At 38.9% G+C, this 26,901-nt stretch overlaps 2 protein-coding genes across 3 annotated transcripts in view; both read right to left on the reverse strand.

The window, feature by feature from the left end:
* Positions 1–669: 669 nt before the first annotated feature.
* Positions 670–18,514, reverse strand: ghdc (GH3 domain containing). The gene is made up of 11 exons (XM_061966665.2): positions 18,274–18,514; positions 17,902–18,195; positions 7,607–7,803; positions 7,346–7,540; positions 7,158–7,277; positions 6,796–7,093; positions 5,457–5,646; positions 5,315–5,386; positions 4,131–4,264; positions 3,976–4,064; positions 670–1,243 (listed from the first exon to the last, which is right to left on the reverse strand). The coding sequence occupies exons 1-11, from the start codon at positions 18,356–18,358 to the stop codon at positions 1,022–1,024; spliced, it is 1,896 nt and encodes a 631-aa protein (XP_061822649.1). The 5' UTR covers positions 18,359–18,514; the 3' UTR covers positions 670–1,021.
* A 1,251-nt stretch (positions 18,515–19,765) lies between these two features.
* gpam (glycerol-3-phosphate acyltransferase, mitochondrial) overlaps positions 19,766–26,901 on the reverse strand; it is a 46,230-nt gene continuing 39,094 nt past the window's right edge. For both annotated transcript variants that reach the window (XM_061966664.2, XM_061966663.2), the window contains exons 16-21: positions 25,811–25,968; positions 24,058–24,135; positions 22,275–22,412; positions 22,016–22,205; positions 20,522–20,580; positions 19,766–20,448 (exon numbers count right to left, since the gene is read on the reverse strand). In XM_061966664.2, the coding sequence (XP_061822648.1) occupies positions 20,332–20,448; positions 20,522–20,580; positions 22,016–22,205; positions 22,275–22,412; positions 24,058–24,135; positions 25,811–25,968 (740 nt within the window). In that variant the 3' untranslated portion in view covers positions 19,766–20,331. The remainder of the gene's footprint in view (positions 20,449–20,521; positions 20,581–22,015; positions 22,206–22,274; positions 22,413–24,057; positions 24,136–25,810; positions 25,969–26,901) is intronic.

Genomic DNA, 26,901 nt, shown 5'->3' on the forward strand with positions numbered 1-26,901 from the left:
ACATAGGCTACAGGAACAGATCATTTTTGGCGCTTGCAGACTTTGAGTAGCCCACCAAAGGGTCAAACAATATTCGCATGAACTTTGTGTTTTTTAGAACCCTTCAATTCTGACAATATGCCTATGTTTAAATGACAAATTAACATAAAGAGATCTGATTTGTACATAAAATATGATAACACATTTTCCAGTTATAGAAATACAACTTAAATAGCTCACCTTTCTTCTTCTTCATTTTGTCAAAGCTTTAATTGTGATGAAAGTTGGAGACCCTCAACCTAAAACAAACTCAAAAAAAAAAACATTACATTGAACATTTTTTTTAAAATGTCATTTTAAAAAATGTGAAGTTTTTTAAAAATGTTTGTAATTGGCTTTACCATAATGTTACTAGCTGTGTAAAAATATACATTGGGCATATTTAATGAAAAATCTAATTTTAAATCTAAAATCTAAAATCTAGTTTTACTGTAATTGTGTACATTTAAAATAAAAAAAACAACTGATACAATTATTGATCTACTTTTTGGATGGTGCTGGGACTGAGAGAAAATATAGTTTTGATAATTACACAAATATCAAATAAAAATACCTACCACAGACAAATAAAAAAAAAAACGCAATTGACCCCAAGGCCAGACTTTGGACTCTGCGTTTCATAGAGTAAAACCTGAAAGTCAAATAACGTACGGACACGTTAAATTAAAAATAGTTATGATTAATTTTAATGAAAATGTAATAATATAATGAACTGTACAGAATAAATATGTATAAATGTTGAAGATGACTGATACCGTATCCCACTGTGGTTCCACCTATCATACATTTGTATCAAATTAATTGGCTAATTCACAAAAAAATATTGTTAAAATGTTCCAAACGCAACATGAAACAATCCAATGGGTGCTGGTGGAACACAGTAATAGTAAGTGCTGAGTTGAAGGCACTAGCAATGAAATCACCTTTTACTGCTGTGCATGGTGGATAATCCCATCATGCACGGCAGTGCGCCTGCAAGTGTTCAAGAGACCGTTTTCCCCAAGAGGAAGTCGGCATATTCCTTCCGCCGCAACACCCGGTGCATTTTGAAGGTGTTGGGAGAGGTGTTGGAAAAGCTCATCATCTGCTTACAGAGTTCACTGAACGCACCGTGGGCCACCAGCTGCACCCTCATTGGTCCGATGCTGCCTTTGCTGCGATAGGACCTGTACACTGCCGAGGCCTGTTGGAGGCACACGTCCAACTAGACGGAAGGAACAACAACAACAAAAAACATTGAAATTAATAGTGCCTAAACTTTTAAAGATGACAGACAAGCTTGTTTCTGTCATTACCTGTGACAGAAGTGAGAGATGTTTGCATCAGAGCTCACAGTAAGCTAATTGTATGAAGCAAAATATTACAAAAAAATGAATACTAACACCAGAGAGAAGTTAATATTAGCAATGTTTAATGTCCATAAGTAACAGGTGCAGCATCTTTTTCTGGTCTATTTATGCTGCAATCTCCTATTTTTATTCAAGTCTTACTTACACAAGTCACCGGATGCCAATACCCAATGTCTTCGGTGCCATTGTGGAAAGTTTTGGATTGTTACGTTTAATTTAAACACACTATGACGGAACAATTAACTTTTTACTACTCTATTCCAATATCACAGAACAACAAACTTTGAACTTTTGACCCCAATGTGAGGGAACAACAAACTTTGAATTTTAATCCACGATGTGACAGAACAACAAATTTTAAACTTTCATTCAAAATGACGGAACAACAAATTTTAAACTGAAATCCACAATTTGACAGAACGATACGTTTTGTAACTTTCCAAAATGGCAACATTTTTACTTTATTCCAAAATGACGAAACAGCGAATTTTGAACTTCACTCCACAATGTGCTGGAACAACAATGCTTAAATGTCAATCTTAAAAGAAAAATGAAATTTTAAATTAAATCCAGAATGATGAAACAATAAACTTCTCCTTGTAACATAAGCATTTCCCAAGTGACCAAACCAAATTACCTGCTGTCCTCATTCAGTTTGAACTTAGATGTTTCTCCCGAGTGATAAAGCTTGTTGACATAGTTTGTCACTTAATTTACGCACTTTGACACCAGGGTGATGTCAGACTAAAACAAACTGATAGTATATTAACGAACATTGTTTCAAAAACGAATATACATCCATTTTCTACCGCTTGTCCCTTTTTGGGGTCGCGGGGGGTGCTGGAGCCTATCTCAGCTGCATTAGGGCGGAAGGTGAGGTACACCCTGGACAAGTCACCACCTCATCACAGGGCCAACACAGATAGACAGACAACATTCACACTCACATTCACACACTAGGGCCAATTTAGTGTTGCCAATCACATGTGTAGTTTATTTTAATGTAGTTATTAACAAAACATTTATCAATAAAATTAAAATTAAAAAAAGTTCTGTCTATTGTAGATACCGCAGTATTTATGTTTCAAAGTCTTCACAACAATGCCGGGACACGTAACGGTATCAAACAAAAACTTGGTGTGTAAATTTTTTCTGGCCCTATAGCGTTGGCAGAGTCTAAATATAAATTACATCTCCCAGACTCCTCTGCGCAGCGAGGCACCGGCAAGGTGGGGGCTTGGAATGTCATAAGCAGGAGGTGAAGTGTGTTCGTAGTAGATGAGAGCAATTTCTTTAAAATCTGTCCATAACATTTTGAGTTATGTTGCAAGCAAACCCAAACATAATCGCTTTTGCAGAGGTAAGAAAGTCTGCATTCTGCATTGGTCTCGAGCGTTTCCAAGGAGACACAGCTAGCCGGTCACGTCGCATGGAGGGAAATCACAAAAAAAACTGTACATGGCGGTAAATCCTAACAAAATTGAAAAACTTCTTGATAAATCCTTAACCCATCCATCCATTTTCCACTGCTTGTATCCTTCGAGGTCACGGGGGGTGGAATGTGTTGGAGCCTATCCAGCTGAACTCGGGCGAAAGGCAGCGTACACCCTGGACAAGTCGCCACCTCATAAATCACCCAGAAAATATATTTGAAGCCAGCGAAGCCAAACATCAGGTTGTGAGGTATTTACATTATTAAAAGTGAAATTGTTAGTTAACTTTTCAGAGAAACAGATTATTCTAGACTGATAAAAAGTGTTCACTTTGGAGGACACTGCTTCTCAGAAGGCAGCACGGTGGAAGAGGGGTTAGTGCGTCTGCCTCACAATACGAAGGTCCTGAGTAGTCCTGGGTTCAATCCCGGGATCGGGATCTTTCTGTGTGGAGTTTGCATGTTCTCCCCGTGACTGCGTGGGTTCCCTCCGGGTACTCCGGCTTCCTCCCACCTCCAAAGACATGCACCTGGGGATAGGTTCATTGGCAACACTAAATTGGCCCTAGTGTATGATTGTGAGTGTGAATGTTGTCTGTCTATCTGTGTTGGCCCTGTGATGAGTTAGCGACTTGTCCAGGGTGTACCCCGCCTTCCGCCCGATTGTAGCTGAGATAGGCTCCAGCACCCCCCGCGACCCCGAAGGGAATAAGCGGTAGAAAATGGATGGATGGATGCTTGTCAGAAATTTAAAGTTGAAAGACACTAACGTGAACATTACGGTACTGTTTTACACGAGATCACGGGTCACTTTAAAGTCACTCAACTGTAAGTTTTTTTAATATTTGCTTGAAACAGTGGATGTTCCTGCACAATTATTTGCACTTAAAATACATGTTTGTGGTATGATTAGAACATTTTAGCATTATGTGTGTTCAATTTGTTTATCCTAAACATTCCTGCCACTTTATTTTACAAACTATGGCATTTTTAAGTCTTTTTTTTGGACATATACCACAAAAGTATTGTACAGTGGCCTTAATACTGTGAATACCGTAACATTTTCATACTATTACAACCCTAGTGTGTATTGACTTGTGTTTTGGAGCCGGTGCTTGAAATATAAACTTTTTGGATAAAAAAGCAACAAAAAACCTTGTAGCGTTGCTCTTCTGTGAGGTTCCTTACACCTTTCAGCTCAATGAAGACTTGGTAGTGCGGGTCACTGGCCCCAGTGGAGTCTCCTACAAAATGCAATCATTTAGTACCACAGGAAACTGATTACTAATGTCTATTTTTTTTTTTATTACCCAGAATGCCGCTCTCTGCACAGCAGTAATCAACCAGCTGAGCGCCGGGCCACTGAGTGACAGCTTTCTTTAAAGCGTTAAGGAACAACGCCTCGGACACTTTCTCCCCACGTACGTTCAACATCTGACCACGCCTAGAAGGACACTTGTTTTGTTATCCCCACTTTGACACAACATTAGGCACACTTGCACAATCTAATTAATATGCATAGATAACACTTTGTCATGGACAACCACAAAGAATACCCCATGACATCTCATCATACGTTCCAATACACAAGCGGATGAAAGCACCAATAGAGTACAGGAGCACTACCTAGTGGAGGATTGGGTCAATTGCATTTTCATCAATGCACTTTCTGTAATGCCCCCCTAAAAAAAACACACATTTCACCCAGTTAACACTTAATATTGTGTTTAATTAATATATATTAAATTTGCATATATAATTACTAAATATTATTTAGACAAAATATTTTTTAAATAATGAAAAAAAAAAAAAAAAAGTGTAGTATTGTCCCAAAAAATATATTTATAAAATAAGCTCACCAAAATATTGAAAAAAACACGACAAAGAACTACATAGTGTTTCAATAATACTTTTCTTCTCACAGTATCCATCAAAATTATTTTTGTAATTACCTCCCTGCTTGGCACTCAGCATCAAGGGTTGGAATTGGGGGTTAAATCACCAAAATGATTCCCGAGCATGGCCACCGCTGCTGCTCACTGCTCCCCTCACCTCTCAAGGGGTGGAACAAGGGGATGGGTCAAACCCAGAGGGTAATTTCACCACACCTAGTGTGTGTGTGTGTGTGTGTGTGTGTGTGTGTGTGTGTGTGTGTGTGTGTGTGTGACTATCAGTGATACTTTAACTTACTTTAACTTTGCAAAAGGCAGAGATTGTAAATAACTGAACTTATAATATAGCGCAACACCCGTAACTCCATAAGCTTTAACAAATGTATGATATATGTTATATATATATGTATGTACCGGTAAATGTAAATATGTTGAATAAAAGAGGTATCTACTAAATTCCTCACTGTAATTGTGCTTTCATACATTAAAAAAGGCAGTAAATGCCAGGCGGGGATACATTGTGATTGTCTACCTAGTTATCTTTTTACAGGCAGCTCTCCTTTTGGATAGCATCAGCTTCTGCACCTAATGAAGATGTTTACCTGTATTGAAACTCAACAATCGGACATCTGTTGTGGAATCCAGCCACTTTCACAATGTCTCCAATACGATATCTGCAACAAAACAAACGTATTTCATGGCAAAATGTCACTGAAGGCAGCAGAATTGTCCCAGTGAGCCCACCTGAAGAGGCCGGCTGCGTTGGTGATGACCAGCTCATAGTTGTGCCCCTCCTTTACCTCCTCCATTAGTAGGGTAGGGGGCGTCTCCTCCTCCAAGCTGCTCTCTGGCAGGAACTCGCAGAACATGGAGCGAGGGCACAGCAGGTAGCGCCGCCTCGGGTCCTCGGGCCACAGGTTCACCCCGATCAAGCCTGCAGAGGCCCAGGCTCCACTTTTAACATTTATGTTAAAACATGATGTAATGATTGATACAAATGTTTTTTAAGGGGACCATAAAAAAGTGAATTAGGTCTAACAACTATGAATAAAAATGACATAACACTGTGAAAAAAAAAAGTTATTACACAGTAAAAAAAATTAAAATACAAGTGGTATCAGTAAAAAATATATATTTACTTTATATTAAGCCTTTATGTTATGATTAAAAAACCTATGTGAATAGAGTCAAACAACTACAAAATAAAATACCATATTATTGTAAAAAGAAATATAATATTACAGTAGAAAAGTACAATTTTCCAAATGGTAACAAATAAAAACATATAGAATTTTACTTCATAATATGTCTTTATTTTATCATTGAAAAAAATGTGATATGTCAAAGAAAGATGCCATAATGTTGTGAAAATAAATAAATAAATAATATTACAGTAAAAACAACACAATTGTACAAGTGATAACCATAAAATAATTTTAAGGTTTTTTTATGGTAAAAAAATATATATATATTTTAAAAAATCATATTATTTAACTAATATTTAATGATATCAAAAATTGTATTCATGAAATAATTGTTTTTCCTGAAAAAAATACAACTTAATTCTTGGAATACTTGAAATAAAAATACATATCCTATATTTTGTCTAACATTAAAACTATTTCTCAAAATAAACTATTTAAACGTTTTAACTTAATTCAATACAAAAAAACGCAAAAAAAAAAGAGAAAATTTAAATTTATGTAATGACTTTTTGTGTAGAAAATTTTTTACATTACATAATTTAAGAGTTTAACTTAATTACCATATTAGCATTTACATTTCATATAACTTTTTTTAAAGAGAAAAAAACCCATTGTAATTTACATATACTTTTAAAAAATAAACTTAATTCACATGCACACTCTGACGTAAAAAATATTTCATTTTTTTAATAATAGGACTATTATTTGCCCTCTCGTATTTACAGTGCATTCTTAATACTTTATCTTTGCATAATACTTTTTCTTTGCAACCAATAGTTTGAATGCTTTATTTTGTGTTTGACATGTTTTTAAACTCGTGTGCACACTACTGTTAAGTATAAATTAATTTCCACGATGCAATTATAAGACCTGTTTACCTTCAGTAGCGGCGTAGAAAGGCGAGTAGAAAGGGATTCCTTGGCAGTAATTTGCCCTCAACATCTCCCCATAAATCTGATTGGAGCCCGAGTCAACGGCAAGAACCAGGTGGAGGTCAGGCCAAAGACGCTTGGCGATTCCCTGAAAGCCTGCCTCGAAGTGTGCCTGCAGCTCAGAGGCTCTCTTGGGGTCCGGCTTCATGAGAGCTTCAAGCTTGAGTCTAACATCAGGCTCCAGATTCAGAGCAGCGCTCACCTTCCCTCGCTCGATGTCTTCTACCAGTTCCTGCCAGCGCTCCTGAGGTAGAAATGTGCCTAATGTTTAGTGTACTTTTGGACTTGAGGTGCATCACGGCACATACCTGCAAAGCGCGGAAGGCGTAGAAGACAGTGGAGGCAAAGTTGGACTCCAGTGTCCCCACACTTGGGTCTTTGAGTGCAAAGAGGAGATGGAGGTAGAGTGTGTCCTTCTCGCTAGGAACCTGAAACGAGAGGCAGAGTCACAATGTCACAGAAAAGAAGAGAATGGCTTCCATTGTGAATGTGGCACCTGGAAGGCGGGCGCCGGCGTGGTGTAGAGGTTGAGCATGTGGCGAGAGGAGGCTGGTGTGGAGGAATTGGGCCCGATAGGAATGCCGGCCTCGGACTGGCGAAACGTTGGCGTGTAGAAGAACTTTGTGGTGCGCTGAAGGCTGTCTGTGGCTGGGAACGCATGGCGCATGGCGTCGAGACACACAGCCACGCCCTATAAAAACAATCTTGACCTTTTTGGACTGTTTCGACATGCATTGAAGAGTTTGCATTTGCATACCTGCAGGAAGAACTCTGCGTTGGTGTCCCTGGTGCTGAGCAGCATGGCGCTGGGCCCAGAGGTCCCAGAAGTCATAGCCAGGATTAGGACCTTCTCAGCAGTGATCACCTTCTCCTCCCCCACCGCCACACGATCTATGAGCTCACGATAGTGCGCGTACGTTGTGATGGGGTGGCGCGCCCGAAAGGTGGCGCTGTCTGAAAATATGCATAAATGCTCCACTTAATACATCGATTCAATTTACTTGACAAGTCGTCTGTCGGGAGCAAGGCCTGAAAAAGCAGCTCAAAAATTGGCCTAAACAGCTGTGGCTGTAGGCAACCTCCTGATGTAGGTTATTTTTTAAATAAATTCCACAAGATGTATTTAAGCTGCATTTAGAAGAATTATGAATGGGCAGCATCAAGCAGCTTTATCTACCTCTGAATGCCTGTTAAAATGTTGCTACTCAGCTCTAGGTGTAAAACTTGTTGTACTGTGTTTATAATGAACTCATCAGCGCTATTAACACTGGCTGAGCATTCTGTTAAAATGCCCTCCAATAGACACACGAAGTTGGTCTTTTCTTATATTTTAGTCAAGTCATTTACAAAAGTAAGCACGGTACGATACTAGGATCTAGCAGCTACATAACAGATAAGCACACAGTATCAAATACAAAACAGGTGTCCTTAAATGAACAATATTTCAGTCTAAAAACACCACATTTGTCAATATAAACAAGTATCAAATAATTATAGTTGCATCTTACTTACAGACACAAAGTCTGCAAAGCAGAAGCGTATTAGAAAGTACCCAGTAACAAACGTGTCCGCATCATTCAATTTACTCTGTCATGAGCTTAACTTAATGAATTACTGTGTCGAGATCTAGTCCAGCGGCTGGTGCCAAAACCCCAAATATTTATATTCCAAAAACCAGGAGGGTGTACCTGGTCAAGGATGGTTTCGCCCTATCGTAGTGAGAAAAACAACTGTTTTGATGTAAACGAGCGCTCTTAGAAAGTGTGTTTAAATACATCGCCAAACACATGCTGCCATTTAATACTGTTATAAAACTAGCATTTTTTAAAAAGTGTTGTCATGTCATGTTCCTCACTCAGAGTCTGCCAAACTTAATTTTGTTTTGCATATGAGCTGTTAATACATCTGTTTAAACTGCAGTGTTTACATTGTTACTTTTCACTTTTGTTTAAGAAGGTCCGAACTTGATTGTCAGTTAAGCAATGTACAACTCCACCTCTGCCTACATGTTCAGAATTGAAGTGCAACTTTGTCAAAGTGCTTTGAGTGCCTTGAAGGTAGAAAAGCGCTACACAAGTACAACCCATTTACCATTTATTCAAGTGTAAAATTTTGCAAACAGACAAAGTATGTTTTACTGTTATTTGTTTGTTCTATTTAACTTAGAGATTTATACTTTTTTCGTTCCAATTACAATGTTAAAATACACGATGGATAGAGGTTTATTGCATTTGAAAGGATACACATACATTATTATATATTATCATTACAATAATGATTAAATTTGTCTAATAAAATTAATGGCAATAATATCATTTATCGGCAATGATCTGTAGGTCAATATATCGCCAAGCAAAATTTATTATCGACCCAGGCCTACTCACTCGTAATGGAAGCGCTAAAAAGCACAACACAGATGGCCACTTAAGACAAAACGGCACATCTCGAAGAGACAGTCAGAAAGAAGGTTAAACGGTCTGTAAAACACAATCCATGAAAAATGTTTGCAAAAGAACCACAGTCGCATGTTATGAAGACCACAATGAGTGTTTTAAATGTTTAAAAAAACCATAATGTGATCCCTTTTAGGGGACTGACAAGCACATGTCTGTAAATTTTGGGCAAGATTGGTTGAAAAAAAAATGGCTGCCATCAACTAAAGTGTGGGACTTGGCAACAAATTTTCCATAGCTAATTGAGTCTCTAATGGTACCGTATTTTTCGGACTATAAGTCGCAGTTTTTTTCATAGTTTGGCCGGGGGTGCGACTTATACTCAGGAGCGACTTATGTGTGAAATTGCCACACCTAGTGGCAAAAGAAAAAACAATTACCACTCTACCTCGACCGTGAATAAGTATAAGTTAACGTTTTTCATACCTACCATTGTTTTCTGTCAAGTCATTTCACTTAATCAAGCCTTTTTTCAATATTCCAGACGACAAAAATAATAAAAGTATGTAAGATTTGTGCTGATATCATATTGGATCAATAGCCGTATCGTATTGGAAGTAAACAGTTGTAATTACCGTATTTTTCGGAGTATAAGTCACACCGGCCGAAAATGCATAATAAAGAAGGAAAAAAACATAAATAAGTCGCAGTGGAGTATAAGTCGCATTTTTTGAGGAAATTTATTTGATAAAACCCAACACCAAGAATAGACATTTGAAAGGCAATTTAAAATAAATAAAGAATAGTGAACAACAGGCTGAATAAGTGTACGTTATATGAGGCATAAATAACCAACTGAGAACGTGCCTGGTATGTTAACGTAACATATTATGGTAAGAGTCATTCAAATAACTACAACATATAGAACATGCTATACGTTTACCAAACAATCTGTCACTCCTAATCGCTAAATCCCATGAAATCTTATACGTCTAGTCTCTTACGTGAATGAGCTCAATAATATTATTTGATATTTTACGGTAATGTGTTAATAATTTCACACATAAGTCGCTCCTGAGTATAAGTCGCACCCCCGGCCAAACTATGAAAAAAACTGCGACTTATAGTCCGAAAAATACGGTACCATTAGAGGCTCAATTAGCTATGGAAAATTTGTTGCCAAGTCCCACACTTTAGTTGATGGCAGCCATTTTTTTTCCCAACCAATCTTGCCAAAAATTTACAGACATGTGCTTGTCAGTCCCCTAAAAGGGATCACATTATGATTTTTTTTAAACATTTAAAACACTCATTGTGTTCTTCATAACATGCGACTGTGGTTCTTTTGCAAACATTTTGCATGGATTGTGTTTTACAGACCGTTTAACCTTCTTTCTGACTGTCTCTTCGAGATGTGCCGTTTTGTCTTAAGTGGCCCCACTTCGACAGTGTCTTCTCCCTGCCATCTGTGTTGTGCTTTTTAGCGCTTCCATTACGAGTGAGTAGGCCTGGGTCAATAATACATTTTGCTTGGCGATATATTAAACTACAGATCATTGCCGATAAATGATATTATTGCCATTAATTTTATTAGACAAATTTAACCATTATTGTAATGATAATATATAATAATGTATGTATATCCTTTCAAATGCAATAAACCTCTATCCATCGTGTATTTTAACATTGTAATTGGAACGAAAAAAGTATAAATCTCTAAGTTAAATAGAACAAACAAATAACAGTAAAACATACTTTGTCTGTTTGCAAAATTTTACACTTGAATAAATGGTAAATGGGTTGTACTTGTGTAGCGCTTTTCCACCTTCAAGGCACTCAAAGCACTTTGACAAAGTTGCACTTCAATTCTGAACATGTAGGCAGAGGTGGAGTTGTACATTGCTTAACTGACAATCAAGTTCGGACCTTCTTCAACAAAAGTGCAAAGTAACAATGTAAACACTGCAGTTTAAACAGATGTATTAACAGCTCATATGCAAAACAAAATTAAGTTTGGCAGACTCTGAGTGAGGAACATTACATGACAACACTTTTTAAAAAATGCTAGTTTTATAACAGTATTAAATGGCAGCATGTGTTTGGCGATGTATTTAAACACACTTTCTAAGAGCGCTCGTTTGCATCAAAACAGTTGTTTTTCTCACTACGATAGGGCCAAACCATCCTTTCCCAGGCACACCCTCCTGGTTTTTGGAGTATAAATATTTGGGGTTTTGGCACCAGCCGCTGGACTAGATCTGACCAATCTAAGTCAATGAGCGCGAACTGATGAAGCCTACTCGGGTGAGTGACGAAACCTCTTCTAAGACAAACCAAAAAGTCCAGTTGCGATCACTTGAATGCCCTGAGATGACTAGTTACACTGTGTGATGCACTTTATTAGGACAAGATCATTCACCCCCTTCTTTTCATTTTGCTATGGTACAAACGCAATTAGCCGCTAAAAGCGACGAAAACCTGAATGCTCTTGTAGCATGCACATGCCGATTTATTGACGCAGGAAAACTTACCGACTTTATTTTTATTTATCGTCGGTTAATTGACTTATCGAATATCGACCTAGGCCTAAGCGGGTTCACTGACAGAATAAGTTAGAACTATACGCTATTTTGTATTAGAAATGGCAACAGCGGAGGATGCATGTGCATGTACGAGTCAGTCTACCCCACCACAAAAGGATAGAGAAAACCTAGTGATTACAGCGGAGACTACAATGGAAGACTCGTGCAAAGCACTTTGGGTAAATCTCTACCATATATGGATAATCAGCTGACGTCACCAATGGGGCAAATTAAGTATGTAAGTGTGGGGGGAGGTGTAGTCAGCACTGCTTGCAGGAGGAAAAGTCACCGCCGCTGTCCAAGGTACTGAGGACGAGCGCCATGTGGGCATGTGCTGACGGCGAGACACAGCTGGCAGGTGATTAGATTTCACAGGTGGTACGTGTTAATCTAATCATCTGTTGTCTTTAATAGTAAGCGGCCGGGAGCAGAGGGAGAGAGAGGTTACGGACACGACTGAAAAGTCACGTTCTGGGAGAAGAAGACTGTTCATAAAACATATGATCATTAAAACTTTGTTAAAACCTGCAAGCTTGGATCCTGTGAAGTGTCTGTCAGTGGGACCGCTAGGTAGCGACTTCCACAGTAAGATCTGTGCTAATATTGTATCGGATCAATATTGGTATCGTATTAGAAGGGAAAACATTGTAAAAATCATTTGATGCTCAACTAGTTGCTAAGTTCTGCACTTTCCCTGCAAAGCCATTTTGGTTGATGGCAGCCATATTTTTCTAACCAATATTGCTCAATTTATACAGATATGTGATGTAATGGTCAGTTCTCTAAAGGTGTGTACAACATTTTGCAGGAATTTTGCAAAACACCCAAACGTTACATTGGATGTTTTGCAAAGCACATTGCACTGTGTGAGAAATTTGGTGTGTTTTTCAGAAAGACAATGGCAAAGGCAACAGACACACACATGCAACAAATTTCCCGCTGCTTAAAGGGGAATTGCAACTTTAAATGACTCTTTTTATTTACGAGTTAGAATGCATGAACAACACGTGTTGTTGTCTTACATAAGGATTGTGACTGAAAAACAACATTAAAATGAGTTCAGTTTCCTTTACAGCAGGCCTGGGCAATTATTTTGACTCGGTGGGGCCAAATTTAGAGGAAAAAATTCGTCTGGGGGCCGGTATATATGATTTTTAGGAACACTAATACAAAACCTCACAATAATGTCTGATTGAATGCTAAAAACGTTATGACAGATCACCTTAAAAAACAGAATGGAATTTTACGTTTTTTTTACTGAATGAGACACCCAGAATGTACATGAAAATAAAGAATGTGGGATTTACAATATTAACTATGAACGATAAAACACTGAATATTGACAACATATGAATGTCACACCCTCTCTCGATCGACATATTTTACAATCAAGCAAAACGCAACAAAAATGCAACAAACACAGCAAAATATAAATGCAAAGGGTAAAAAAAAAACCCACCTACAATCTGATAGATCTGATATATCACTAAGCTTTAGAACTTTGCTATAAAAAACTGCTTCTGTGTCTGTCCCTGACACCTGCATTTCAGGCTGGCCGCTCTGGAAACACTCTGTGGAAACGCTCCCCACCCACACTGCTTGGTGCCTCGTCTGAGCTGCTGTGACTTAGATTACCATAGTAACTAGGACAGGGGTAGGGAACCTATGGCTCTCGAGCCAGATGTGGCTCTTTTGATGACTGCATCTGGCTCTCAGATAAATCTTAGCTGACATTGCTTAACACGGTAATTAATGAATAATTCCGCTGGTAATCACAGTGTGAAAAATAGCGTTCAAAATATAAAACATTCTCATGCATTTTAATCCATCCATCCGTTTTCTACCACGCCTGTTAACGAAGTCGCATTAATGGTAAGAAGTATTTTATTTATTATTGGTTATCTTCAGAATAACAATGTTATTAAAAAGAATAAGAGACTGATTATACTCTAAAAATGTTGGTCTTACTTAAAAATCCACACATTTAGTTTTATTCAGTGTTAAAAAATATTATATGTCTCACACGGAAATACATTTGAAAATAATTGGCTTTTATTGCTCTCTCAGCGTGGGCAGCACGGCGGGGTTAGTGCGTCTGCCTTACAATACGAAGATCCTAGGTTCGATCCTGCGCTCGGGTTCTTTCTGTGTGGAGTTTGCATGTTCTCCCCGTGACTGCGTGGGTTCCCTCCGGGTGCTCCGGCTTCCTCCCACCTCCAAAGACATGCACCTGGGGATAGGTTGATTGGCAACACTAAATTGGCCCTCGTGTGTGAATGTGAGTGTGAATGTTGTCTGTCTATCTGTGTTGGCCTTGTAAAGAGGTGGCGACTTGTCCAGGGTGTATCCCGCCTTCCGCCCGAATGCAGCTGACATAGGCTACAGCGACCCTTGCGACCACGAAAGGGACAAGCGGTAGAAAATGGATGGGTGGATGGGCTCTCTCAGCCAAAAAGGTTCCCAACCCCTGAACTAGGATATAATGCAAAAGCGCAGATTTCAACCATTGAAATACTTTGTATAGTTCAAGACTTACGGTCATTTGAAAACATCACTGCACATCATAATGGCAGCTACAGTTTCCATCTTAAAGATCTAAAACAATTATTTAGGAATGTCCGGCAGGCCAGATTGAAAAGCTCAACTGTCCGCATGCGGCCCCCGGGCCTTAATTTGCCCAGGTCTGCTTTAAAGAGTACAGTAGAGATTGTACCGGTGTACCTAATTAACTGGTTAGACTAGATCTGAACAATCTAAGTCTATGAGCATGAAATGATGGAAGTCCACTCAGATGAGAGGCAAAAAGAAGGCCGTGTGACTTTAAACATCCAAGAGCGCGAACAAACTTGAAACAAATGTGCTTGTCTGTTGCTGGTGTGAAAGCATGGAATTCTCTAAAGAAAGACTTAAAAAGTTGCAAGAATGTTTTTGAATTTAAAAAGAGTTACAAAAAGAGACAACTGGCATTATATACCTACTTAGTGGCCTAGTGGTTAGAGTGTCTGCCCTGAGATCGGTAGGTTGTGAGTTCAAACCCCGGCCGAGTCATACCAAAGACTATAAAAATGGGAGCCATTACCTCCCTGCTTGGCACTCAGCATCAAGGGTTGGAATTGGGGGTTAAATCACAAAAAAAATGATTCCCGGGCGCGGCCACCATTGCTGCTCACTGCTCCCCTCACCTCCCAGGGGGTGATCAAGGGTGATGGGTCAAATGCAGAGAACCATTTTGCCCCACCTCGTGTGTGTGTGACAATCATTGGTACTTTAACTTTTAACTTTATCTTTATATCAAACTGATTTTTGATATTGATTGGACCCGTCATTGTGAAAATGCTTAAACAAAAATTAAAAAGTATGTTGAAGTTCCGGTGTTGGTGGAGGGAAAAGTGATAAAGTAATCTAAAATAATTTGTTAAAAAAGGGGGCAGATAATTCTAAGAATATTATTCTTCCATCTCCTCCTTTCTGATCATGGAAATGCATAAGAAACAAAAAAACAATGAAAGCGTGAACTGTATGTGGCTTGTATATATGCTTTTGATTGATTGATTGAAAGTTGTATTAGTAGATTGCACAGTACAGTACATATTCCGTACAATTGACCACTAAATGGTAACACCCGAATAAGTTTTTCAACTTGTTTAAGTTGGGGTCCACATTAATCAATTCATGGTACAAATATATACTATTAGCACAATACAGTCATCCCACAAGTTAATCATCAGAGTATATACATTGAATTGTTTACAATCCAGGGTGTGGGATGTGGAGGGGGGGGGGGGGGGGGGGGTTAGGTTGGGTTGCTATCAGTACTTCAGTCATCAACAATTATATCATCTGAGAAATGGACATTGAAACAGTGTAGGTCTGACTTCGTAGGATATGTATAGCGAGCAGTGAACATAGTGATCTCAGAAAGCATAAGAACAAGTATATACATTTGATTAATTACATTTGATTATTAACAATCCAGGGAGGTGGGATGTGGTGGGGGGAGGGTGTTAGTCTAGGGTTGAAGTTGCCTGGAGGTGTTCTTTTAGTGCGGTTTTGAAGGAGGATAGAGATGCACTTTCTTTTACACCTGTTGGAAGTGCATTCCATATTGATGTGGCATAGAAGGAGAATGAGTTAAGACCTTTGTTAGATCGGAATCTGGGTTTAACGTGGTTTGTGGAGCATTTTCATGAAAGGAATAAAAAGAAATGATAATGATGAAAAGTCTTCTAAAACAAACCAAACAGCCCAGTTGTGATCGATTGAATGCCCTGAGATAATTCAATGGCAGGCTCCACCACAGAAGCTCAGAGGTTAAATGTGGTGTATGGTAAGGCTAATCTTTCCTGTGATAAAATGGCAACCAAGGTAATCAAAAAGGTCAACCAACGAACGAGATTTCTCTATAGAATCTCCTCTCTGGTCAACAAAAGCACCATGAAGATTCTAGCGGGAACTCTCGTTCAACCCTTTTTCGATTACGCTTGCACCTCCTGGTACCCTAGCACCTCCAAAACCCTCAAATCTAAACTCCAAACATCCCAGAACAAGCTAGTCAGATTACTTCTAGACCTCCACCCCAGATCACACCTCACTCCTACCCACTTTTTCAAAGTGGGCTGGCTCAGGGTGGAGGACAGAGTAAAACAACAAGTCTATAAAATCCGCTACAGCTCCCTGATACCGAAGTACATGTCAAACTACTTCCTTAACGTAAATGACCGCCATAACCACAACACCAGGGGGAGCTCCACTAACCACGTTAAACCCAGATTCCGATCTAACAAAGGTCTTAACTCATTCTCTTTCTATGCCACATCCATGTGGAATGCGCTCCCAACATGTGTAAAAGAAAGGGCATCTCTATCCTCCTTCAAAACCGCAATAAAAGCACACCTCCAGGCAACTTCAACCCTAAACTAACACCCTACCCGGATTGTTAATAATCAAACGTAAATAATCAAATGTAGATACTTTTTTAGAACCTTCATTTAACCAGATGAGAAACCCATTGAGATCAAGATCTCTTTCACAAGGGTGACCTGGCCAAGAGGTCAACAGCACATGTCACAGAGCAGTTTCAAAAAAATAATACGTTAAGACATACTATTTAAAATACATAAGAGAACTGTAAAACAAAAAAGATTCACACCTTTCAAAAACACAGGCACTGTGCAAACGTCTCTCGCTGTCTGTCCCTCAGGACAAAACGTAAGGCTCCAAATGGAAGTAGTTCTGTAAGTTTCAGTTTCGTCTGCAATGCATTCCATGCCATAGGAGCAGCAATGCCAAAAGCTCTTTTGCCAAATTCCGTCCGTACATGAGGAACAGTTAAAACATGCAAATTGTTAGAACGTTTTCTTATGCCTTCTGATCTCTCTCTCTCTTTGTCCACTACTTGCTGTACATATCCTACCAAGCCAGACCTACACTGTTTCAATGTCCATTTCTCTGTTCTCAATTGTTGATGACTGCGGGCTCGGGATCTTTCTGTGTGGAGTTTGCATGTCCTCCCCGTGACTGCGTGGGTTCCCTCCGGGTACTCCGGCTTCCTCCCACTTCCAAAGACATGCACCTGGGGATAGGTTGATTGGCAACACTAAATTGGCCCTAGTGTGTGGATGTGAGTGTGAATGTTGTCTGTCTATCTGTGTTGGCCCTGCGATGAGGTGGCGACTTGTCCAGGGTGTACCCCGCCTTCCGCCCGATTGTAGCTGAGATAGGCTCCAGCGCCCCCCGCGACCCCAAAGGGAATAAGCGGTAGAAAATGGATGGATGGATGAAGTGATGATAACAACCAAACCTACCCCCCACTTCCCAGATTGTAAATAATTCAATGTATATACCCTGATGATTATCTTGTGTGATGACTGTATTAGGATGATATTATATATTTGATAGTATATATCTGTATCATGAATCAATTTAAGTGGACCCCGACTTAAACAAGTTGAAAAACTTATTCGGGTGTTACCATTTAGTGGTCAATTGTACTGAATATGTACTTCACTGTGCAATCTACTAATAAAAGTCTCAATCAATCAATCAAAGTGTCAAACAGGCTTTGTGTTCACACTCACCTTTTATTGAACTGAAATCAAACTGTTTCCCGTAAATCGTCTGCTGGTTTTTCCTTAGTCGTCCAATCAGAGTGTCCTCCTGGACCCTTCTCACGTCCACCGTGTCGCCCTCCAGCTTGGCCCTCTGTCGCCTGCCCAGCCAGCCCACCACCTTCATGGCCACGTATTGGCCGAGCAGGCTGCTCGACGTCCGGCCATGTCCCCTCACTTTAGACCGGAGGTCCTTCCAGACCAGCGCCATGCCCACCAGCGAGAACACACCAACGGAGGTCACCGCCAGTCGAGGCGGCGTGGCTGCGGGGGGTTACACAAGCCGGGTAATGGTGACAATTAGGGGAGACGTGACCAGCTGGTGGCGCTGTTGGGACTTACCCTCGGTTTGGATGAGGACGGCGACGAGAACCGATGTAACCACTAGAAAGAACAGCACAGCAGCTCGAAAAGACGCCACAGCCATGTTAAATGTGTGAAAACACCTATCACTACCGTTTGTTTAAGGCAAATAATGACAGTTGGGGCGCACTAATGAGACAAAGAAGCTTCGAGCGATGTCCTTTTGTTGCGCGCCATGTCACTTTCGTGTTTGTGTCACGTGACTATTACGACATCAAATACGGACGCTTGTCTGCACCACGTGACCACAACACGGAAGTGCAGGTTTCTGACGCCATTACGGGCATGTCTATGCAGAAGACCCTCGAAGAATACAAAATCAAAAATACTATTACGTATTTATTTACAAATCTAATGACAATTGTGCTTTGCTTTGAGAAAGCAAAAAAAAAAAAAAAAAAAAGACATTTTTAGTAGCTGGTGAGTCTTGTCGTGTTATCTGGTATGTTTTACATTATAATGTACAGTGTTTTTCCCCCCTTATTTATGATCTGCACACTGAATTGTTAACATGCACACAAAAAACACAAGAACAAGCATTAAAAAGACACCTGCTCAGGCATTTAGAACCCCTATTTACTGAGCTGTGTGTGTTTGTTCAATCACTCCTAACAACTCATGTAGTTTATTAGACAAAAGTATTTAGACACACATCTTGATTCAATAATCAGTAGGGACCTCTTAGTTTACACTTGACCTTTCATTTTATATTCCTGTAGAAGTCATGGCGAGGAGTCCCAATACTTTTGTCCACACATTTTGTACCAAGTCAATTACAATCACAACGACTTTTTCAAGGGGGTCAGATACATTCAGCAGGTTCCTTCTCAGCTAAATAATTCACATTTGGACTGTAAAGTACAATTCAAGAAATTAAGTAGTGTCTACAGCAGGGGCGTCCAAAACTGAAGGATACATTGATCATATTTTGGTAAAATAGCTAAATATATTAAAATTTGTGTTAACATGTGACAAAGGAATTTACCACTGTGAGTTTGATTAAAACTTTTCAGCTTGGCCATAATCTTCCTTGGCTGTATTAAGGTTTTTCTTTTAAATAGCCAATAAAAACCCCATGCCAGACTTTGGACACCCCTGTACTACAGTAAAGTGTCAACAAACATGCAATACAGTACATAAGAGTGGCATTATCTTGACAAATATCCAACTTCAGCATTCACTTAAATTATCACCCTGCCTGTACGTCCTATTTATTTTTTATGTCCTTTGACATGCTCCTAATTATCTACAATTTCCATCATTCACAGACTTGGAAGTTCTGCATGAACACATGCAAGTTTAAAGATTCAATAAACATCTATGTTTGTCAACAATTTCATTGCCTTCAAATACAACAATAGCATCTCCCCCATTAGTGACTTACTTTGACCTTTATACTGTTCGTATCCTACATTTTGATTCTAAACCTGTATACAATTCAGATTTTACAGCCATTGTGTCTGGGGTAAGGAAAAAAAAAAAACCGACGGTAAACAAATATTTGTCTTCGCAGATTCTGCACAACTATTTCAGAGTAAACAACTCCAAAGATACAGCACATTCATAATACCGAAACATTATGGTGAAATGTCACATGTATTGCTTTCCCTGTAAGACACTTCACTTTGCAACTGGTCCAGAAGGCTTATAGTTATTTTTTTTTTTACTTTCCATGACAGTTATGATTGAAAAGTTTCTGCTGTCGCCCCATAAGCACTGAATGCTCTTAAGATGCACATGGAACAAGTGCACTATGACTACATACTATCAATGTTTGCTGATTACTGTGGTCAATGGCGAATGTTTATGACTTACTTGTGTACATGTAAGGCAGCTTGCTTTGTTTGGATTCAAACTGATTCTTACTCTTACTAGATTAAAAAGGTATGCAGGAACCAAAGTAGGCAAAGTAGTGTTTTGTAGTTGTTTTTAAGCAAAGGCACTTCCTGGTAAAGCAGTCCGCAGTGTTTAGCACCTGGGATCAGTCGCCAGTGGAAGCCCTTTTATTGGAGGGAGCTTGACTGAGGCCTGTTCAGGTCACAGCAGCGTGAAGCCTAAAATGTAGTGCAGGAGTTTGTTGCGGTTGGCCTGAGGTAGAAAAGTGGCGCTCAGCTCCAGCGTTGTCACACGGTTCTCTCGTCTCTCCTTGAGAACCTGAAGGAAAAACAAAAATAGGTCGGTTTGATTTGCCCGTTTTACTTTTTTGGTGGTCTATTTTAAATGTTACCCCAAGTTCTTTGAAAGTCCTCACTGTGTTCTTCACCAAGTAATGCGTCGCACTTTCACCTGAAAACAAAAAACCCTTATTACATAAACCTATAATGACCAGTTTCTTGGAATGCATTATTTACTGGTAATAGCAATAGAGTAGCGCCAGTACGAAAAAATCCATAGGGAGTTAAAACCATATACAAATTATTTTAGATTCATACTTTTTTTGCTCAAATTTCTCAATCAACTTCAGTCCTAAATAAAACACAGTAAACATTTAATTTTTTTAATTTATTTTAACCCTTTGAATGCCCATTTGATCTAAGTATTTTTTTGGGTGAAAAATGTGCAAAAAAATGACTTCATATATCATAAAATAAATATTAAAAGTTTTGGGTACTGAGGTAAAGACTCGGCCTAAATATACATAAGATTTGTAAAAAAACGAATTTTCATTTTATGGCAACACTTCAGCAAAAAAACCCTGACATAATTAGGTCAAATGGGCATTTAAAGGTATTAAAAGAAAATATGACATGAGTGTTTTTTGGGACTCAATTGAAAAGAGATCTGAGCAAAAAAAAAAGTTTTAAAAAATCCACAATATTTTAATACACTCTTAACTCCCTGAGGACATTTTCGCCTTGGCGCTATTCTAATGCACTACAATTATTCCCAGTGTATCGTTGATATATGAAAGAATGTGAAACAAAAATATTGAAATTGAATGTAAAAAAATATATTTTAGGAAAAAAAAATCCTTCCCTAGAGTAACATTTTTAAAAAATTGTTTTGTATAGTATTTTTGTATAACATATATATATATATATATATATATATATATATATATATATATATATATAAACACTTATATATATACACATACTTATATATATATATATATATATATATATATTATATATATTTACTTATTTTTATATCAAGTTCAAATTATTTTGCGATATTTCCTAAAGTTTTTACAATTTGTTCTTATCAGTAAAAGTTCTGCAAATTTAAGATCTGCCAACCTTGAAGAAATGTTATGTGTACTTCCCCTGGAGGACTGAATTGAAAGCACAAAGCAATTGCAAAGAGGGGCTGCACAATGGAAAAAAAACAGCGCTCAGATAGGCCGAAAGTTTTTTTACTCCACCTATGCACAGCTTTAGAAAACTGAACCTCAAAATGAAAAATGCGTATCTGGCTAGCAATGTCGGGTTCAAGTGTACTCAAGGATCACAATACGTACATGTGCCCTCTTGCAATGATAGAAACTGGGGAAATGTGCTCATATATGCACCTACATCTGGATTTGCGTTAAAATATAACTGGGTTTACCATTCAACCAATGCCCTAAAAATATTGTATGGTTGGAGCCTATCCTTTTTTGTAGGGTTCCCCCCCCAAAGATCTATTAATTTTGCCTTTAAACCAAACTGACATTTTCCTTTATTTCTTCCTCAGGCTGTTTGAAATGAACGTGTTAGGTGAGGAACCGTAAGCGAGTCACCATAAGCAGCCACTCTCTTCTCGGTGCGGGTCAGCAGGTATCTGAAGAGCCGCTGCGTGTATTCCGACTCGGCCATGGGCTGACACAAACTGTGCACGAAGATGGCGGCGCCGCTGTAGGCCTCCAGCACAGGGCTGAGCAGCCGCTGCAGGAACACAAAGAAGTCCTGGTGCTCCTCAGAGAGGCTCACCTGTAAACAAGGAAAGGTAAAAAAAGACGAGAGCAGTATGAGGATACGGATGTTAAAAAGAGTACGAACCTTTAGGTAGCGATCACGCTGCTCCTCTCCAAAGTCGCTGTCTTCATCCTCCTCGTCGCTCCGCCAGGAGAGCGGCTCTGGGAACTTTTTAGGCCAAGGTTCGTCCGTGGGACTGGGGCTCAGTTCCTCTTGGTCCTCCTGCAACACGCACACATTAATATTGACATCTCAGCAAGCATTTCTTGTAATATCTTCTCAATGGTATACAAAACCCAAAACCAGTGAAGTTGGCACGTTGTGTAATTTGTAAATAAAAACAGAATACAATGATTTGCAAATCCTTTTCAACGTATATTCAATTGAATAGACTGCAAAGACAAGATATTTAATGTTCAAACTGAGAAACTACTTTTTTTTGGGCAAATAATCATTAACTTAGAATTTAATGGCAGCAACACATTGCAGTAAACCTTTGGGAACTGAGGAGACCAATTTTTTTAAGCTTTTCAGGTGAAATTATTTCCCATTCTTGCTTGATGTACAGCCTAAGTTGTTCAACAGTCCGGGGTCTCCGTTGTGGTATTTTAGGCTTCCTATTGCGCCTCACATTTTCAATGGAAGACAGGTCTGGACTACAGGCAGGCCAGTCTAGTACCCACACTCTTTTACTATGAAGCCACGTTGATGTAACACGTGGCTTGGCATTGTCTTGCTGAAATAAGCAGGGGCGTCCATGAAAAAGACTTCGCTTGGATGGCAACATATGTTTCTCCAAAACCTGTATGTACCTTTCAGCATTAATGTTGCCTTCACAGATGTGTAAGTTACCCATGCCTTGGGCACTAATACACCCCCATACCATCACAGATGCTGGCTTTGAACTTTGCGCCTAGTTCAATCTGGATGGTTCTTTTCCTTTGTTCCGTAGGACACAAAGTCCAGTTTCCAAAAACAATTTGAAATGTGGACTCATCAGATCACAGAACACTTTTCCACTTTGCATCAGTCCATCTTAGATGAGCTAAGGCCCAGCGAAGCCGGCGGCATTTCTGGGTGTTGTTGATAAATGGCTTTCGCTTTGCAAAGTAGAGTTTTAACTTGCACTTACAGATGTAGCGACGAACTGTAGTTACTGACGGTGGTTTTCTGAAGTGTTTCTGAGCCCATGTGGTGATATCCTTTACACATTGATGTCGCTTTTTGATGCAGTACCACCTGAGGGATGGAAGGTCCGTAACATCATCGCTGACGTGCAGTGATTTCTCCAAAATCTCTGAACCTTTTGATGAAATTACGGACCGTATATGGTGAAATCCCTAAATTCCTTGCAATAGCTGGTTGAGAAATGTTGTTCTTAAACTGTTGGGCAATTTGCTCACGCATTTGTTGACAAAGTGGTGACCCTCGCCTCATCCTTGTTTGTGAATGACTGAGCATTTCATGGAAGCTGCTTTTATACCCAATCATGGCACCCACCTGTTCCCAATTAGCCTGTTCACATGTGGGATGTTCCAAATAAGTGTTTGATGAGCATTCCTCAACTTTCTTTCTTTTTTGCCACTTTTGAAATATGTTGCAGGCATTAAATTCCGAATGAGGTAACATTTGCAAAAAATAAAATTTTCCAGTTCGAACGTTAAGTATCTTGTCTTTGCAGTCTATTCAATTGAATATAGGTTGAAAAGGATTTGCAAATCATTGTATTCTGTTTTTATTTACCATTTACACAATGTGCCAACTTCACTGGTTTTGGGTTTTGTACTTTAGAGTAGTCAGTATACAACTTGTATGGATTTAATATCCACCGAAAACCACTCAACACAATTTCTGCATTGAAACGGACCTCCGCCACGTAGAGGACTCCATATTGGATGAGGCGGGTCACTGCGTCGTGGAAAACCTGGTAAACAGTCTGACAGGGCTGAGGGACACAGAGAATGCAAATTAGTTGAATTCCGCTATTCAATGGCCCAGTTAGGAATCATAAAAACACACAGTCAGTACAATAAAAAGAATAAATACTGAAGTATTGATACACTTTGTATATTAAAGATGCATTTTAGCTCTGCACGGTGACAAAGCAAATTGGCGCAATTGTTTTTTTATATTATATTTTATTTATCCTAAGGGAACTTTGTCCTTTTTTGCTGTATTTTGGCCGTAAAATAGGTTTTGTTATTCAATAACACATTAATTTTTATACGTTTTTTTTTTTTTTTTCAAGTTAAATTAAAAAATTTCAATGTCCAATTCTTTCACAGATGTACAAAACACTAGCAGTTATTCGATAATACCCAAATCCAAACAGTGCTACCCGTTCATCATTGTTAATTGGTTCCGAACATGACTGCAATAGATGAATTTCCACAAAGTAGGAATCATCAATTATGAATCAAATATTTTACTAGGTAGAGTATTTTAAAAAAAACAATTTATTACCTTCTACATACATTTTTCAACATTAGGAGAGCCCTCCAAACATGAAATAACACCCTTGAGGCACCTATAGTCTTTTAATCCAATATAGCACCATAATGCTGCTTGAGGCTCAGCTAATCGGTAGCCAGGATACTGAACAGCGTGACGTGGTTTGGTCTCATCTAATAACCACGACTTCTCTAGTATTGTTATTTTTAGTTTATTCAGCCATTTTTATGCTTGAACATTTTGTAGAATGTTTAAAAAATTTTTTATATATCTGGTAATTATGTATGTATTGCATTGTTGACCAAGAATTAGATTACTACAGTGAGTGATAGGGCAATAAATTATAAACTTTGCTTCTTCCTGGACACACAAAATGTTTCTTTTTAAATTTCATTAGTTTTTTTTACAAATTAAAATATTGTATTGAGAATACTATTTTTCTTATTCTATTTTTGATTTGTTGTGCCCCACATAAATAATAAAATACAGAAACATAATGTTTTTATTTATTTAAACTCTTTGAGGTTCTTTTGTTTAAATTAAGTCACAATATTTAATTTGTGAACATTTACATAACATATGTTACCTGTGATGCCATCTGATCAAAACACCTTTAAAAGGGTTAAAAAAAATAAAAATAAATGTTTTGGATATTTTTGTTTCGGACTGGAGTTTGATCAATTTGAGAAAAAAAAGTTTTAAAAAAAACAAAAAATTTGCCGTTTTTGTCCTGTTTGGCTATGATATCATTAAAATTGAATGTACCCAAAAGCGGTTAACAAATAATTTATTTTATTTTTACAATATCAAAAAATAGCCTACATGCTACATTTGAGTATAAATAACAATATTTCTGCATAGAATGGCACACAATTTTGATGTTTTACATCGTTTTAAATCATAAAAAGCCAATGAATCAAAATAATAACACATACCTGGGTCAAAATCAACATTAAACAGTTACATTCAATATGCTTTGTGTTTTTGTTATACTGTCGTTGTGGAAGGGTAGATGGAGTTAAGGACGGAATGGGAAAAAGACAAAAAGCGCCAATTCTCTTCTTCTTGTGATAATTAGCAACATTGTACGATGTCACACTACTATCATATTTCTGCTATATGATGTGCTCATTTTGTGCAAGTCCTGAGCTATCCAGACAAGAACTTACAGAGGCCACGGTCACCTCATTGACCAGGAAGTGTGAGAGGCCGGCGGCTTTGCGGATGAGCTTCTCCTGACTGAGAGGGAAGCCGGCGGCGCCGCTCGCCGGCTTACCCGACTCTGATTCCACCACCTGCTCTCGCTGCAGTGACAGGATGCTGCAGGCTGCACGCAAATAAATACAAGTCCGCATCAGCGATGACAGGGGGGGCGGACCCATACTTGCCAACCCTCCCGAATTTTCCGGGAGACTACCGAATTTCAGTGTCTCTCCTGAAAATCTCCCGGGACAACCATTCTCATGAATTTCTCCCGATTTCCAGCCGGACAACATTATTGGGGGCGTGCCTTAAAGGCACTGCCTTTAGCGTCCTCTCTCATCTGAAAAGGAGAGTATTATATATGTCTCCGTTATCCATAGCTTTATCTATAACCCATAAAGTAGGCAGGCACGGAGCTATTTCTCAGCGTGTGTTTATTCCAGCTGGCACGTTAATACACTGACACACAACATCCGGATTCCCATCATGCATTGCTTCAAAACTACGGCAAGTAGTAATGTCCAAAATTTCCAGCCGGACAACTATTGGGGGCGTGCCTTAAAGGCACTGCCTTTAGCGTCCTCTCTCACCTGAAAAGGAGACTATTATATATGTCTCCGTTATCCATAGGTTTATCTATAACCCATAACACGGTGGCCGAATGGATATAGTCGCTCATGAATGGTCAGAGAAGCACAAGGCGGCGGCAACGCAGCATCGGTCACAGCCCAGTATTATGGGCCACCTCGCTAAATGGAGACCCGAGGGTGCAACATATGCCGAGACAAAGATGGCTATGCTGATAGCTGCAAGAAACATCCCGTTCTCATTTGCGGATGTTTTCAACAAATCCGTGAAGGATATGTTCCCGGATTCAGAGATCGCTCGCAAGTACTCAAATGGCAGAACAAAGGCTACTCAAATAGTGAAAGGTAAGTGTTATTTTTTTTTTTTTTAAGTAAGCAGCAAGTTCAGTACAGTTAGTAGAACAACTGTGTTTTCATTACTGTGTACTGTACTATATTTATATATATAAGAAATACTTGAATTTCAGTGA

The sequence above is a fragment of the Nerophis lumbriciformis genome, linkage group LG11 (assembly GCF_033978685.3).
Source record: "Nerophis lumbriciformis linkage group LG11, RoL_Nlum_v2.1, whole genome shotgun sequence".
Taxonomy (NCBI): Eukaryota; Metazoa; Chordata; class Actinopteri; order Syngnathiformes; family Syngnathidae; genus Nerophis; species Nerophis lumbriciformis.